The sequence below is a fragment of the Panthera tigris genome, chromosome A2, assembly GCF_018350195.1.
Source record: "Panthera tigris isolate Pti1 chromosome A2, P.tigris_Pti1_mat1.1, whole genome shotgun sequence".
Lineage (NCBI taxonomy): Eukaryota > Metazoa > Chordata > Mammalia > Carnivora > Felidae > Panthera > Panthera tigris.
Genome location: NC_056661.1, coordinates 153,968,975 through 153,983,991, shown reverse-complemented (window position 1 = coordinate 153,983,991; position 15,017 = coordinate 153,968,975). Strand labels below are relative to the sequence as shown.

At 43.3% G+C, this 15,017-nt stretch overlaps 1 protein-coding gene across 1 annotated transcript; it reads left to right on the top strand.

Moving 5' to 3' along the window:
• Positions 1 to 1,946: 1,946 nt before the first annotated feature.
• Positions 1,947 to 12,827, top strand: MRPS33 (mitochondrial ribosomal protein S33). Its single transcript, XM_007082616.2, has 3 exons — positions 1,947 to 1,986; positions 7,740 to 7,981; positions 11,812 to 12,827. Exons 2-3 carry the CDS (start codon positions 7,767 to 7,769, stop codon positions 11,915 to 11,917), a joined length of 321 nt encoding a protein of 106 aa, XP_007082678.1. The 5' UTR covers positions 1,947 to 1,986; positions 7,740 to 7,766; the 3' UTR covers positions 11,918 to 12,827.
• Positions 12,828 to 15,017: the final 2,190 nt, after the last annotated feature.

The following is a 15,017-nucleotide window of genomic DNA, read 5'->3' as shown; positions in this document are numbered from 1 at the left end:
TGCAAGAGGGTCTGGTTTCTGTTTCGAGATGTGCAGAAGGGCTCTATTCTTTTCTTGGAAAGAATGCACGATCTCTCAAAAAGGTTTGTATATGTACTGGGCTATGGGTGGTTGCTAAGGCTTAAGGACAGAGGCAGTTTCAAGAGTAATAGCCATTTATAACTCTTTACACCTTGGTAGTTTCGAGAGTCATGGTATCTTATAGAGATATTCACAAAACATACTGATAACACAGGTGATAGGTGAAAAGGGAAATGCCAAAAATAGATATATAAATGGAGCCAGTGACAAGGTTTATGCAAATATACATCATAATATTCATTGCCATGAGTCTACTGCAAATTTAGCCTTAAACTTTCCAACAGCCCAACATGCAAAGGGAGCCTTCTTGTTTACATGATTCAGTGGCCATTAGATAAAACAGGCAACTGCACAAAAACACAAAAGACAAGGTGAAAATTCTACCCAGACCATTATTTTTGGACTGAGCTATGCAAAAAAGGATGAGGGATGCTCATTACATTGTGTGTAAATGTAACTGCAGTAAACTCACACCAGACCAAGTTTCTAAGGCTGATATGGTAAATATCATAGATTGATAAACTGTCAAAACTTAACTTGATAAGAGCAAATTCTATAGATTGATAAGATGTTGCTAAAAACCAAAATTCAACAGAATAAAACTAAAGATCCATTAGGCTTTATTAAGCGAGTTATGAATCAGAAAGCATCCCATCTAGCAAGTAGAAACGAGCTGAGTTGTACAAAATGGTAGTAGGGTGGCGCAAGAAAATTATTAGCAAAATAAAGGAAAGAATTGTTTCAACTCAGGACATTTTTTGTGTGGGGGGTGGGAAGACGGGGGTTTTTATCATGCAGATTACCTCACTAGTGCAGATCAAGAAATTTCAGATTGACTGTTAAAAGGTTAAGTTCTTGAGAGAGGCTGAAACTGTGATTAAGTTTTGGTTTGCTGTGGTGGGTATGGGTGCAGAGGAAGGATACCATTTGGGGCTTCTTTTTCCCTTTTTAAAACAACGTCAAAAAATAACATGATTCTATAGGAGGGAAGAGAGTGTCCACAGAATACCTTCCCGGTATATGGCATACTGCTGATGCACCTGGTTTCCGGGATACGTTTTGGAGTATTTGTGAATGGCTTCGAATAATGCTTAGAAAATAATGTCTTCAGCCTTACTATCAGTCAATAAAGACTTCATACAATGCCTGAGGTGTGCCGTGCTTGAGAGCAGATTTAGCATGGAGGGAAATACAGTATTTCCACTATTTCCCAAGCCTATCTAGGTAACTACTAAAAAGTCAGATAAATATCCCATCCCTCCTGCCTGAAGGGCCACTGGGGGAGATAAACAGGCAGCTCCAAATGGCGCCCTGATCCAGCAAAAGGTATCAAGAACGGCCCTCTTAGAGGTGTTACTACTCCACTATTAGAAAATGAGTAGGTAAGTGCAAGGAGAGGGGAATGGCATCGCCGATGGGCCAGAAAACCCTTCAGCCCCTAGTCAAGCAATGCCCTTGGAGCACATCAAGGCCTAAGCTGGATGAAAAAAAAGAGGAACGGAAAAAAGAAAGTGCATTTTATCCTCCACCACGCGGCACGCGCACGACCATTACTTTAGAGGTTTGGAGGGTTTGTAGCTCTTTTCCAACAAAATACGGTTAGCGAACCTTGCAAGACTTTTCAGCAAAGCCAATCTTCCTCCCTAAACCACCACCTCCAGTCCACACACCCGAAGCACTGCCCTCACTGCGCAGGTGCCAAGTAGGACCTCTGAGGCCTCCAAGAGAGAGCGCTAGTAGTTCCGGGTTTCACTAGGTCTCCCCTCTAGCCGCAAGCTTCTGTTTCTCCACTGCTCTCCGTTGTAGAGTGGCTTCCGAGCTTAGAGCCCGGCCGGGGGCGGGCCTTCCGGGAGAAGGGAGGGCCTTCCGGGAGAGGGGCCCGCGGGAGAGGAAGGTCGCGTGTAGGTAAGGCTGTCCGGGAGCTTTGGGGGGGGTTCCGTAAGTGTGCGATTCCGGCGATCGTGGAAGAGGTTCTGCGAGGGTCTTCAGCCTTGTAGAGTTGCCAAGAATAAGACGATTCGATTTCATTATTAACCAGCTCGGTGGTTTCACACCGTCCAACAGACAAGTTGGCCTTTTCCTGCGTAAATGGGGGAATTTACCAAACGAAGGACTCTAGCGTAGTTGCCTCTCTGACACAGTTACTCTCTTTCTGATTAGGTAGCGTGCAAGGCTCGGTTTGTCAGCTCATCCGGCGGTATTCTGTACCGTCACTTTGTGTGGGGATGCAGATTAATTTTGTTGCCAGTTGAAAGAAAAATATTTGCGGGACGCCTGGCTGGCTCATTCCGAAGAGCATGCGACTCTTGATCTTGGGCGTCTTGAGTTCCAGCCCCACCTTGGGTATGAAGATTATTAAAAAACAAACAAACAAACTTAAAAAAACAAATTGGGGAATACCCTAAGGATACAAGCGTCCGCTGACTTGACACCTGCTTCCATCACAAGCAGGCGTGATCCAGTCATTTGCAGGGGGTTGGTGGCGTTTTTGTTGAACTGAATAAAGCGGACTGACGTTCAGAGCGTTCGTGTCCCTACGACCCAGTGACAGTCTGTACCAGGTTTTAAAAATAATAAAGCATCGTATTTAGTTTTGTGAAACACGTGTGAAGAACGTGTGTGGGTTCCCTGAGACCTGATGATTATTAGGGCAACCACTGTGCCACGAGTTATGCGTGTCAGCCTCAAAACACATGAGGTAGTAACTTACTCAAGTGGTAGATGAGAAAACGGAGGCAAAGGATACCTACTTCTGCAGACACGAAATGGCCATCAAAGCGCAGAGGCAAGATTCCAAATGGTTTTTCTACTGCAAAGCTGGTGCTCTCCAGTAACCAGTGGTTTTGAGAAAATGATGAAAACTCTCCCCAGCAGAATTTACACACACACACATTCAACATACAGTTTTAAAGTTCGACGGGATTCACCCCGCTAAGGGATACCCAGGTTAAGAACTCCTGTACTTCATCTGCCCTTTTCAAAGAAAAAAAAAAAAGCAAACCTAATCCCAAGCCAGTTATTGACCTTAATTTATTTTTTTATAAATTTTTTTTAGTGTTTATTTATATTTGAGAGAGACCGTAGGCAATCAAGGAAGGGGCAGAGAGAGGAGACTGAATCTGAAGCAGGCTCCAGGCTCTGTTAGTAGCACAGAGCCTGATGTGGGGCTCGAACCTACTAGCCCTGAGATCGAACCTACTAGCCCTGAGATCGCGACCTGAGCTGAAGTGGGACGCTTAACCTACTGAGCCACCCAGGGTGCCCCCAAAACCTGAACTTTTAAATGCATCAAACCTGTCAAAAAGATCAATGAAACTTGCCCCTTTATGCTAGAGTAAAAATATGGGAATTTTCTTGTGTGGGCTTAACATGTCTTGCTGCAGTACATTTGAACATATATATGTATATATATTTTTTTCCTTAGCATTTTCCACTCCAGTTAATTTTTCTTCATGGTACTGTTTACTTTAGATTTCATTTAAGGAAAAATGATGTTTTTAAGTTTTTAAGTGACTATTTTATACTTGCTGGAATGGCTTCATGCAAATAAAAATCTTGACCTGTAAGTTATTTGTCTTTTCCTTTACTGTCTTTAAAATAATCTTTTTATTTGTAACATAAAATTGAAAGATTCTGTAAGGAGGCATACTAGGATCCTAAAAAATCCTAAGTAAGGCTTTTCAGTTAAAAAAAAAGAAAGAAAATTTAAAGCCAGTAAAAAGTGACAATTTACCAGTCCTAGAACCAGTATTTATGGACAACAGAACTGTGTAGCTGTTTTAGCCTATGTTAAAAAAAAGAACAGCATACGAGGTCACCTGGGTGGCTCAGTCAGTTAAGCCTCTGACTATTTTGGCTCAGGTCATGATCTCATGGTTCAGGAGTTCGAACCCCACATTGGGTTCTGTGCTGACAATATGGAGCCTACTTGGGATTCTCTCTCCCTCTCTCTGCTTCTCACACGCCCCCCGGCTCGCTCGCTTTCACGGTCAAAGTAAATAAATAAACTTTTGAGAGAGAGAGGGCACAAGTGAGTGAGGGGCAGATAGAATCCCATGAGGGGCAAAGAGAGGGGGGTTGAGGAGAGAGAAGTGGGGCTCACCCAAAGCAAGGCTTGTGTTGTTTTGTTTTGTTTTGTTTTACCCAGAGTGGGTCTCGAGCTCACCCATTGTGGAACTCTAACCCATGAACCATGAGATCATGACCTGAGCCGAAGTCTGATGCTTAAGGACTGAGCCACCAGGCGCCCATAAATAAATAAAGTTAAAACAAAACAGAGCGTACCAAGCTCCTATGCCATTCTTCATCAGAGACGTATGTCTGCTCTGTGGAAGGAGACTACAGAGCAGTAATTGATAATTGTTACAATCATTTTCCGTTTTCTTCTTTTTAGCAAATGGATCTTTATTTCTAGTAAGGGATTCAGGTTTGAAGAGGCTTATTCCCTTTCTCCATCATAAAAGTTTTAGGACTTGGATTTTGTGGTATAGCCGTGTCCCAATGGATTCTAATGAGACTTCTTTGCCATTTATGTCTCCCAGTAATTTCCTACATTACAAAGTGGGCCTGGAGATAACTTAGTATCCTATGATGGCTTCAGTGATCACTCTCCTTAGGGGTCCCTTCCTCCTTGCTGCCTTTCAAGTTACTGAGCTGCTGGTCCCCTCCCCTGCATTTCTCTGGCTGTCAGTTTTTGTAAGTGAGGATGTCATTCCAGGGAGATAGCGGTTTAACTGCATGAAGTGTGTAGCTCTTTTCCTAAGGTATCTCCTTTTTTGCATGGTTAAATGAGGACAAGGAATAGGAGCACCTGGCTGGCTCAGTCAGACCATGTGACTCTTGGTCTTGGCGTCATGAGCATGAGTCCCACATCAGGTGTAAAGATTACCTAAAAATAAAACCTTAAAAAATAAATAGGGGCACCTGGGTGGCTCAGTTGGTTAAGCATCCAACTTCGGCTCAGGTCATGATCTCACGGTTCGTGAATTCCAGCCCCACATGGGGCTCTGCACTGACAGCGAGAAGCCTGCTTAGGATATTCATTCATTCTCTCTCTCTCTCTGTCTCTCTCTCTCTCTCTCCCCCTCACCCTCTCCCTCTCCCTCTCCCTCCCTCCCTCCCTCCCTCCCCTCTCCCCTCTCCCCTCTCCCTCTCCCCCTCCTCCCTTCTCTCTCTCTCTGCCCCTCCCCTGTTCACACACAGTGTTTCAAAGATAAGCATTAAATAAGGACAAAGAATAAATAATTGTGTCTGATTAGATCATACGAGCACCAAACTTAAAAACACATTTAGATTTTTTATCTTTTTTTAAGTAACTATTTACTGTCACAGTCTTAGTTATTTCTCACAGTAGCCCCGCAAGCTTTGTTTTCCAAAAAGGAAACTCAGATTTAGAAAATAAGTAACTGTTAAAATAACCCAGCTAATAAATGGTAGAGCCAGGATGCAAACCTAGGCCTCAGGACTCCATGCTCTATCTTCATTTAAAAATAAAGCGATGGGGGGGGGCGCCTGGACAGCTGTCGGTTACATACCAGACTCTTGATTTAGGCTCAGGTCATGATCGCGTGGTTGGTGAGATTGAGCTCCACATACGGCTGTTTGCTGACAGTGTGGAGCTTGCTTGGGATTCTCTGTCTCCCTCTCTCTCTGCCCCTCCCCTGCTCACCCTCTCTCCGAAATAAACATTAAAAAAAAAAGAACTCTTGAAAAAAAGAAAAAAAGCAATGGAATTTGGAACATTATCTGTCTGAAAACATTGTAACAAAACAATAGTTCCCTGGCCATCAAATAATTGGTTGTGGAAATACTGTGCACTTGCAGAAGAAATTAATTCTAATGCCATAATAGCAGTTAAGCAAAACAAAGCAAAGGTGATTAAGAAACCGTTTGTTTTAGTTTTTTTTTTTAATCTGATGTTCAGAAAAAGATAACTTTAAAGAGGAAAGGTAAAGCATGCAAAGAAACTTTGTAGCCTCTGAAGACCACTATGGAGTCTGCAAGGCCGTTAGAGGTTTACAGCACTGATTTATTACGATTTCGTATTTATACATTGAACTGTTAATGCCTTTTTTTCTCACTGATGAAAATATAACTTTACCCCTAACAAGCCAACCCAACCCAACCCACTCCCATCCACACAACTCTAAGAGTTGAGAGAGAAGTGAATCTGAGAACAGGAGTGCTGACAGGAAATGGAAAAAGCAAGGTTTGCATGGGATCCCCAGGTTGGAGGGGCAGAGAAGAGACCCTAGATCCAATAGTTCTCCCATTGCTGGCCTTCAGATGGCACTATTGGCCCAGGTTTGCTTGGTTGGTGTTAAACGATGGGTAACTGGTTTGAGATCCACATTCTGCAATTGTTTTGAGGTCAGCCTCTGTTCTTTCAATGGGTCTTGAAATGGACAAGAAAAATTCCTTAATTTAAACTGGTTTTGGGGTTTTTTTTCTTTTCTTGCAAGTTATTTTGAAATTTACTGGGCACTATTCTTGTTTAGAGGGTGTTTTTTTTTTTTTTTTTTAAGATTTTACTTTATATTTTAAATAAACTCCACATGCTTCATTGACTGAGCCAGCCAGGCCCTCTAGGAAATATTTTTGTTTTCTATATTTTTTCCCAATTGGTTTTTCAAGATAGGTTTATGCCTTTTTTCTGTTTGGATATCAACTCCTTTTCACCCCCACCAGACTGTCCCCCAGGACAGTTTCTTAGCAAAGATTCTCCTCTCCAAATTTCACAGTAACTAGCACCATCAGCCACCAGGAAGCTCTGCATCTGGCCTGGGATGGGATGGGACGGCTATTCTACCAGCAATGTTCTTGATTCTTAGGTATCGCCTATTAATTTTTGATATATATTAGCTGAAATTTCTTCATATTACGGATAGCATCCTCCTACCTCTTTCAACATTCAATGTACTGTTTTCAGTTAATAAGAAGTTAACTGGCGTGCACTGAGGCAGAGTATATAAGACGGAAGAAAAGACAGATAACCTTATAACCCGTAAGTCCTTCCTTTCAGAAATAAAATGAATCTTAAGAGCCGTTGGGTTTATTTATAAGACTACTGTCTCTGTTTTGTTTTTTTCCCCGAATGGCTCTCAGTCTCTAGGCAGAATTCAATCCAGCAACCTAGAGGCTAAATGACCTCATAACTCATTAGCAGTTCTCAGAGCCATCTGGAGCCCTTGAGGAGAACAGTGTTCAAAGGGCTGATAATAAAGACAACAGGATAATTATTTCTCTGCCATGATTAAACCTTTCGATGGCAAGCAGTCAGCATTTTTATTCTGCAGATTGCTGAGGTGGGTGTTTTCTGAAGGTATAATAACAATGCTGTGGTAGGATAACTCATTTGCCTGTCCTCATCTAGCCTACAAACAGGTAAGCTGTCAGTAAATAACAAAACAGTTCACTGTAAAAAGTTCACTACAGCAAGGTAATAGTATGGAAATCCCAAATGTAAAAATTAGAAATGTAAATAAAGCGTGCAAAGGAAACCACCATTCGGACTGTGGACATTTCCCAACTCCAAGGCATGTCCTGTCGGCCACATGACATGCACGTGTGGCCTGCTGGTTTCATTTTCTAAAGTGCTCACTGGTTAATCTTAGAATTTCATACACTAACCTGTTGATGTTTCTTCTCATTTTCTGTAGGGACCCTTGCTCCTTGCTGCTCAGGAAATGTCCTCACTTTCAGAATATGCCTTGCGCATGAGTCGTCTCAGTGCCCGGCTCTTTGGTGAAGTTGCCAGGCCCACTGATTCCAAATCCATGAAAGTGGTGAAGCTCTTCAGTGAGCAACCGTTAGCCAAGAGGAAGGAGACTTACGACTGGTATCCAAATCACAACACTTACTTCGCACTCATGGGGACGCTACGTTGTCTTGGCCTCTATAGGTAATGGCAAAAAAGCACAAAGAGTAACTTGTAAGAGATTATTCTAGATCAGAAAAGGAAAAAGTTAGTTTTTTTATCCTAATAGTTTTTTGGCTCTTATAAAAGTGCCCAGGTTGTTAAAAAGGCATAGTTTTGGGGGGAAAGGATTTTAAAATACTCAACAATGGTCACACCAGAAAAAAAAAAAAAGGAAACATGCACTTAGTGGAAGACAGATTTTAATTATGTCTAAACCTGGACAAACTGACTGGATATTGAGCTACACAGATGTTTAATTATTAATTTAAAAGCACTTTAAAGGGATGCAGAGGAAAACCGATGCAAATTCTGCAGAAGAACCCCCCCCCCCCCCCCCCCCCCCGTCCCCGCCCCCGCCCCCGCAGGCCGCCAGAGCTGCAGGTTCTGATTGGTCAGATGAAGAGAGGCCCTGCCTGCAGCCCATCCCCTTCTAGCGAGTTTATGGGAGCCTTCTTTCTTTCCTAGTGACAGTTTTTTTGCAGTTCTTATTTGCTTCTACCTTCTTCTGGCATTTAAAAAAATTTTTTTAGTGTTTATTTTTGAGAGAGGGAGAGAGCACGCATGAGTGGGGGAAGGGCAGGGAGAGGGAGACAGGATCTAAAGCGGGCTTCTTTGGACCACAGAGCCCGATGCAGGGCTCGAACCCACAAACTGCAAGATCATGACCTGAGCTGACGTCAGATGCTTAAGTGACAGAGCCACCCAGGTGCCCCCTTTTCTAATGTTTATTTATTTTTGGCATTTTTAGTTTGTACCCTTTTTGATATATTAATTTGATCTAAAAAAAAGTTGTAGTTCACCTTTAAGAGTAATATGTGGATTGCACAGGCTCTTAATACCATGTGTTCCATATTTGTGTATGTATAGGTACTTGGGACTATGTATTGCTCCAGAAAGAAAAGAGATCAAATGCCTATGTGATCATTTTCTTTAAAAGAGAGCCTTAATTACCAAGCTAATACATGCTCATTATAAAAGAATTCAAACAGTGTGTAATTGTGTAAAGTTAAAATCTACCTTTTTTTCATGCTTATTTATTTATTTTGAGAGACACGGAGCAGGGGAGGGGCGGGGGGGGGGGGGAGAGGGAGGGAGGGAGGGAGGGAGGGAGAGAGAGAGAGAGAGAGAGAGAGAGGGAGAGAGGGAGAGAGAGAGAGAGAATATGAATCCCAAGCATGCTCTGTGCTAACAGCACACCTACTCGGAGCTTGATCTCATGAATCGTGAGATCATGACCTAAGCTGAAATCAAGAGTCAGATGCTTAACTAAGTCACCCAGCACCCCCCCACACACATTTTTTTTAATGTAAAATAAATCTACTTTTTGGAGTGCCTGGCTGGCTCAGTCAGAGCATGTGATTCTTGATCTTGGGGGTCATAAGTTTGAGCCCCATGTTGGGTGTAGAGATTACCTAAAAGTAAAATCTTTTAAAAATAAATAAATCTACTCTTTAAGAAAATTTAGTATGTTTTAATTGCACATGTCTTAGGGCAGCAGTACAAAAGTTAATTTGGGACTATTTAATGCAATAAAATTAATAATTCATTCCAGGTAACTAAAAATTGGTACACTCATCTATACAACAGAAATATTTTTAAGTATCTTCCATGTATAGACACTAAGATGGGCACTAGAGGAACAGCAGTGAACAAAACAGAATAGATTTTCTTAGTTAATATATTAAGAGAGATTATAATCCATGACACATTCTGAATTTCTGGAATTGCTCTGGGGCTTTCTCCCTTGCTATTAGTCTGGGCTCAGAAAATAAAAATTGTATTGTGACCCAAAATAAAATATCACTGGAAGGCAGATCTCCTGAGTAGAAAATTATAACCCATAACAAAGTCATATTCAGCTATTTTAATTTACCTGTTTGGTGCCACTGTAATTTGTTTGAAAAATAAAACCTTGACTATCTTTGGGGATAGGGAAAAAATACTTAGTGGTTAGTTATCCGTGGAAAAGCACAATTCTTTTCATGTATTTGGTCACTGGTTATGGTAAATGGTGCCTCTAATGGAAGACCTCCTGTGGCATCGGGCAGGATGAAACTAGACGATCTTCAATAAAGAAAATATTGCTCAAAGGCCTACAAACGAGGGAGGGACGCACAGGTTCTCATAAACACTGACTCATTCAGTGATACAGGTGCTTGGGCTGTAGCATCACAGAGACAAAGACCCCTGCCTTTGGAGCCTTCCTTCTGGCTGAGGGTTGGCGGGAGTGGAGCAGGGAGGGAAGAAGAGGAGAACAGATGTAGCGGATACGCTACACAGCTGAGTGTGCCGTGGGGGAAAAAATAGTAAAGCCGCCTGAGCAGGATCAAGAATGCTGAAGGGCACGTGGTGGGTGGGGAAAGGATGGGTCACAGTATTAAACAGGACAGTCAAGGTCAGCCTCTTTGAGAAGATGAGGTCTAAGCAGAGACTTAAAGGTAGTGAGTAAGTCAAGTGGGACCTAGGAAAGAACTTTCCAGGCAGAGCAAAGGCCCTGAGGTTGGAGTGTACCTGGTATGTTCCAGGGGTAGCACGGGCTATGGAGAGAGCGGTAGGGCCACAGGCAGATCATGAAGGGTTCTGAGGGCCATGACAAGGTCTTGGCTTTTACTCTGGGTGAAATGGGGAACCGTTCATAGGCCTGTGAACAGAGGAATGAAGTTTTAAGAAAACTTTTGAGTTTTAGAGTTTTGAAGAATTACCCTGGCTGCTCTGTTGAGAATAGATTATTTGAGGGCAATCATAGTGAATTCCAAATAGCTCAGTTGTGTCCATCCTGTTCATGGAATAAAACTGTGTACCCTAGAAAACCAGTCTATTTTAAAACCACCTAAGGAGTGAAAAATTGGGCCCAGCAACCCCTCCCCCCCATATTTAATTCATATGCCATTATTATCCACTCTTTACAGATGTGCTACAGAGAGGGAAAAGTCACTTATCCAAAGGCATACAGCTACTAAATGTTAGATGGAGCTGTGATTTAAACCCAGGTTGAAATGGATTCCAGGGGCACCTGGGTGACTCAGTCAGTTGATTGTCCAACTCTTGATTTTGGCTCAGGTCATGATCCCACAGTTCATGGGATCGAGCTGCTTGGGATTCTCTCTCTCCTCTCTCTCAACCCCTTTCCGACTTAGGCGCACAAGCTCACGCATGCTCTCTCTCTCAATAAATAAACTTTATAAAGAAAAGAAAAGAAATGGGTTCTAGAACTTACATGTTAAAAGGTATTTGATCTTAGAATGCAGACATTTTTCTGGAGTATAGGCCGTCTTACACCCCATCCACATGTCCAAACAGCCCTGGCTTCTTGATCTCTAAATCTGTCTGTTGACTTGGCTTCCTTCTGCCTGAGCCTTTCCCCAGCAGCCTTTTTGTGTGAATCATCCATGGCCATGAAGGCAGCTTCCTCCAGACCTCTTCTCCTTGTAGGACGTACTGGTTCCTGCGGCCCTCAGGGTCTCTGTGTAGCTATTGAAGCTCATACCCACTTTCTGCTTCCCTCTGTTCAGTCTTAGTGTTACAGGGAAATTTGGGGTAATTGTTAGCACTGTATCATAGTTGCATAGGTTTATATGGGCTGGCCTGGGAATTTAACTGTCGCTCGTGGGGACACTGTGACTCAGAAGTGAACTTCTGGAACACAACTCATGTATACACTGGGGACTCCCTGTCCTTTCTGTTCACCAGGCTGAGCATGTGCCCTGTAGAAGTCAAGGACCGATCACCACAACAGCCTAAGGGAAGAGTGCTACATTGGTGTGCTTTTCCACTCAGGTACAAATACTGGCTCTTTTTCTTTCTCCACTCAGAGATGAGCATCAGGACTTCAAGGATGAGCAGATGCGTCTAAAGAAGCTTCGTGGCAAAGGGAAACCAAGGAAAGGAGAAGGGAAAAGAGCAGCAAAAAAGAAATAGTGTCGGTCCATCAGGAGAAAAAACTTCTTTCTCAGCAACTGGCAGCAGAAGAAGGTGTATTCATCTTTCCACATCTTGGAGGAGTGGGAGCTTCCTAAACTGAAGATTTGGAGGAACACAATCATTTCTGTGTTGAAGTCCAATCCAGTTGAATCGTGACTGGTTTCTGGGACATGTTATAATTCTGCAAAGCTGTTTTGGCCTTGGTTTTTTACTCAGATGTTTACCTCTTTCTCTAAAGAAACGATTGAAGAAGGACTCATTTGGGGTGGAAATGGGATGTTGAGAGCACGGGGACAAACTCATTCGGTGAGCATCCTTTAGTGTCCTCAGTATCCCTTCTTGCTTCCCTCACTGCACCAGCCCTGAACTCCTCCACCCCTCTGACCGCTCAGCCACCGTCTCCACCACCAAGCTCATCAACTTTAGGTACCTCTCTACCTATTCCTTGGAGACTATCTAATAAGATAGATTTGTGGGACACGGCTGTACCTGCTGAGAGAGTACTGAGTACCTGCTGTATACAATGTACTGGGGCCCTGGTAATACCATGGTTAGCAATAGAAAACAGTCCCTTCCTTGTGGAACTTTCAGGCTTGTGGGGAAGACTAAATATTGTATCATTACACAAATGAAATTGTATTAAACGCTACAAAGGAAAAATTCAGACTTCTGCGACAGTGTGGATCAATGGATGGCTCAATCCAGAGATAGCAAGAGGCCCAAACTTCAGGTAGTTTCAAGAAGGCCTCTCTAGGCACTCCTGGGTGGATCAATGGATGGCTCAATCCAGAGATAGCAAGAGGCCCAAACTTCAGGTAGTTTCAAGAAGGCCTCTCTAGGCACTCCTGGGTGGCTCAGTTGTTCAAGCATCTAACTCCTGATTTCGGCTCGGGTCATGGTTCATGAGTTTGAGCTCCACATCGGGCTCCATGCTGACAGTACAGAGCCTGCTTGAGATTCTCTCTCTCCCTCTCTCTCTGCCCCTCCCCCCATCTCTCTCTCAAAATAAATAAATAAACTTAAAAAAAAAAACTGCCTCCTTAAAGAAGCCTTGATCTTGGGGTCATGAGTTCAAGCCCCACCTGTGGTGTAGAGTTTACTTAAAAAAAAATGGGATGCCTGGGTGGCTCGGTTGAATGTCCGACTCTTGATTTTGGCTTAGGTCATGATTCCAGGGTCATGGGATCAAGCCCCATGTTGGGCTCTGTGCTGACCATGGAGCCTTCTTAAGATTCTCTCTCTCCCTTTTTCTCTCTGCCCCTCCCTGCATGCTATGTCTCACTCTAAAATTGAAAAATTTTATGGGGCGCCTGGGTGGCTCGGTTGAGCATCCGACTTTGGCTCAGGTCATGATCTCACGGTTTGTGGTTCAAGCTCTATGCTGACAGCTCAGGGCCTGGAGCCTGCTTCAGATTCTGTGTCTCACTCTCTCTCTGCCCCTCCCCCACTCACGCTCTGTCTCTCTATCAAAAATGAATAAACACTACAAAAAAATATTTTTTAATTTAAAAAGAAAAAATGATGGGAAAAGTGTGTGAGGCACAGAGAACTCTATTGCAAATCCCTAAGGTAGGAAGAAAGTGTCCTATTCACGGAGTGGAAAAAAGATCACAGACTATAGGTTTCATAAGGAAACAAGAGGCCACACCATGAAGGGCTTTGCAAGTTCTGTGCAAAAGCTTGGAGTTAACCAATGCAGTGAGTGTGTAAGGTGTTATTTCTTTGAGAAAGGAGTAGCTAGCTGCTCATTTTACTGTATTCTAGCAGTGAGGTTCCAAAGAGGTGGTGAGGCCTCTCTGATTTTTTTTTCAAGTTCCAAAAATCTAACGTCTAGTAAATTTTTTGAAGTACTTTTTCTTTTCTGTTGTAAAATTTACCATATTAACCACTTTTTAAAAATTTGTTTTAATGTTTATTTTTGAATGACAGAGACAGAGTGTGAGTGGAGGAGGGGTAGAGAGAGGGAGACACAGAATCCGAAGCAGGCTCCAGGCTCCGAGCTGTCAGCACAGAGCCCGACACGGGGCTTGAACTCACGAACTGTGAGATCATGACCTGAGCCAAAGTTGGAAGCCTAACCGACTGAGCCACCCAGGCACCCCCCATATTAACCACTTTTAAGTATATAATACAGTAGCTTTAACTGGATGCACACTGTCCAGCTAAAAGACTTTTTAAGGGCGTTTCTGCCTCTCTCTGGAAAAGAGCAAAGTACCCACAAGAGTACATATAGCAGCTACTGAAGCTATGACTTTCTTTCCCTGCAGCATTAGAAGTCCTGGCAATAACTGCCCTGCAAATAATTCCTGAATCAGTAAGAATCCCATCCCATGTCTCAGATAAATTATATTTTTAAAGATACATGATCCAGATGGTATGGCTGGGGCCATTATATTAGCTTTAAAAACTACTTCAAGTTGGGTAATTTGTGTCTCATTTCATCAGGGGACTGAGAATCTATTCATTTAGAATTCTCTGAGCACTTGCCCTGTGCCTGCCACGTGCTAGTTGTGGAGGACACAGACTCAGTCCCTAAGGTTGTATGAATGACAGTTGTGTGATCCCAGGGATTTGCTCAGAAAAGTGTACACTATCTGTTATTCTCGGCCAGTGCAGCTGAGCCAGGTGGGTGGAAGATTACCCCAGGATGTCAGGCTGAGAAACAGGCTCTCAGCCTGAACACGGTGTAGAACAACCCAGTGGATGTTTCGAATGAGTTCATCTCCAACTTGTGGAGAAGGCCTGAATGTAAGAGGAGCTTAAAAGAGTTAGCATGGTATTTTATAAATTTTTTTTTTTTAACGTTTATTTATTTTTGAGACAGAGAGAGACAGAGCATGAACAGGGGAGGGTCACAGAGAGAGGGAGACACAGGGTCTGAAGCAGGCTCCAGGCTCTGAGCTGTCAGCACAGAGCCCGACGCGGGGCTCGAACCCACGGACCGCGAGATCATGACCTGAGCCGAAGTCGGACGCCCAACCGACTGAGCCACCCAGGCGCCCCAGCATGGTATTTTAAAGAGAGACCACATCAGATACCAATAGCTGACCTGAGTCGGAAACAAGCAAAGGATCTGGGTGTTGGTTTGCTGATGGCC

What these genes read in the sequence shown, in the direction of transcription:
- MRPS33 (XM_007082616.2), top strand. Translation starts at nt 7,767, where the DNA reads ATGTCCTCACTTTCAGAATATGCCTTGCGCATGAGTCGTCTCAGTGCC. An exon ending in CGTTGTCTTGGCCTCTATAG is followed by an intron (nt 7,982 to 11,811) that starts GTAATGGCAAAA and finishes TTCTCCACTCAG; the next exon opens with AGATGAGCATCAGGACTTCA.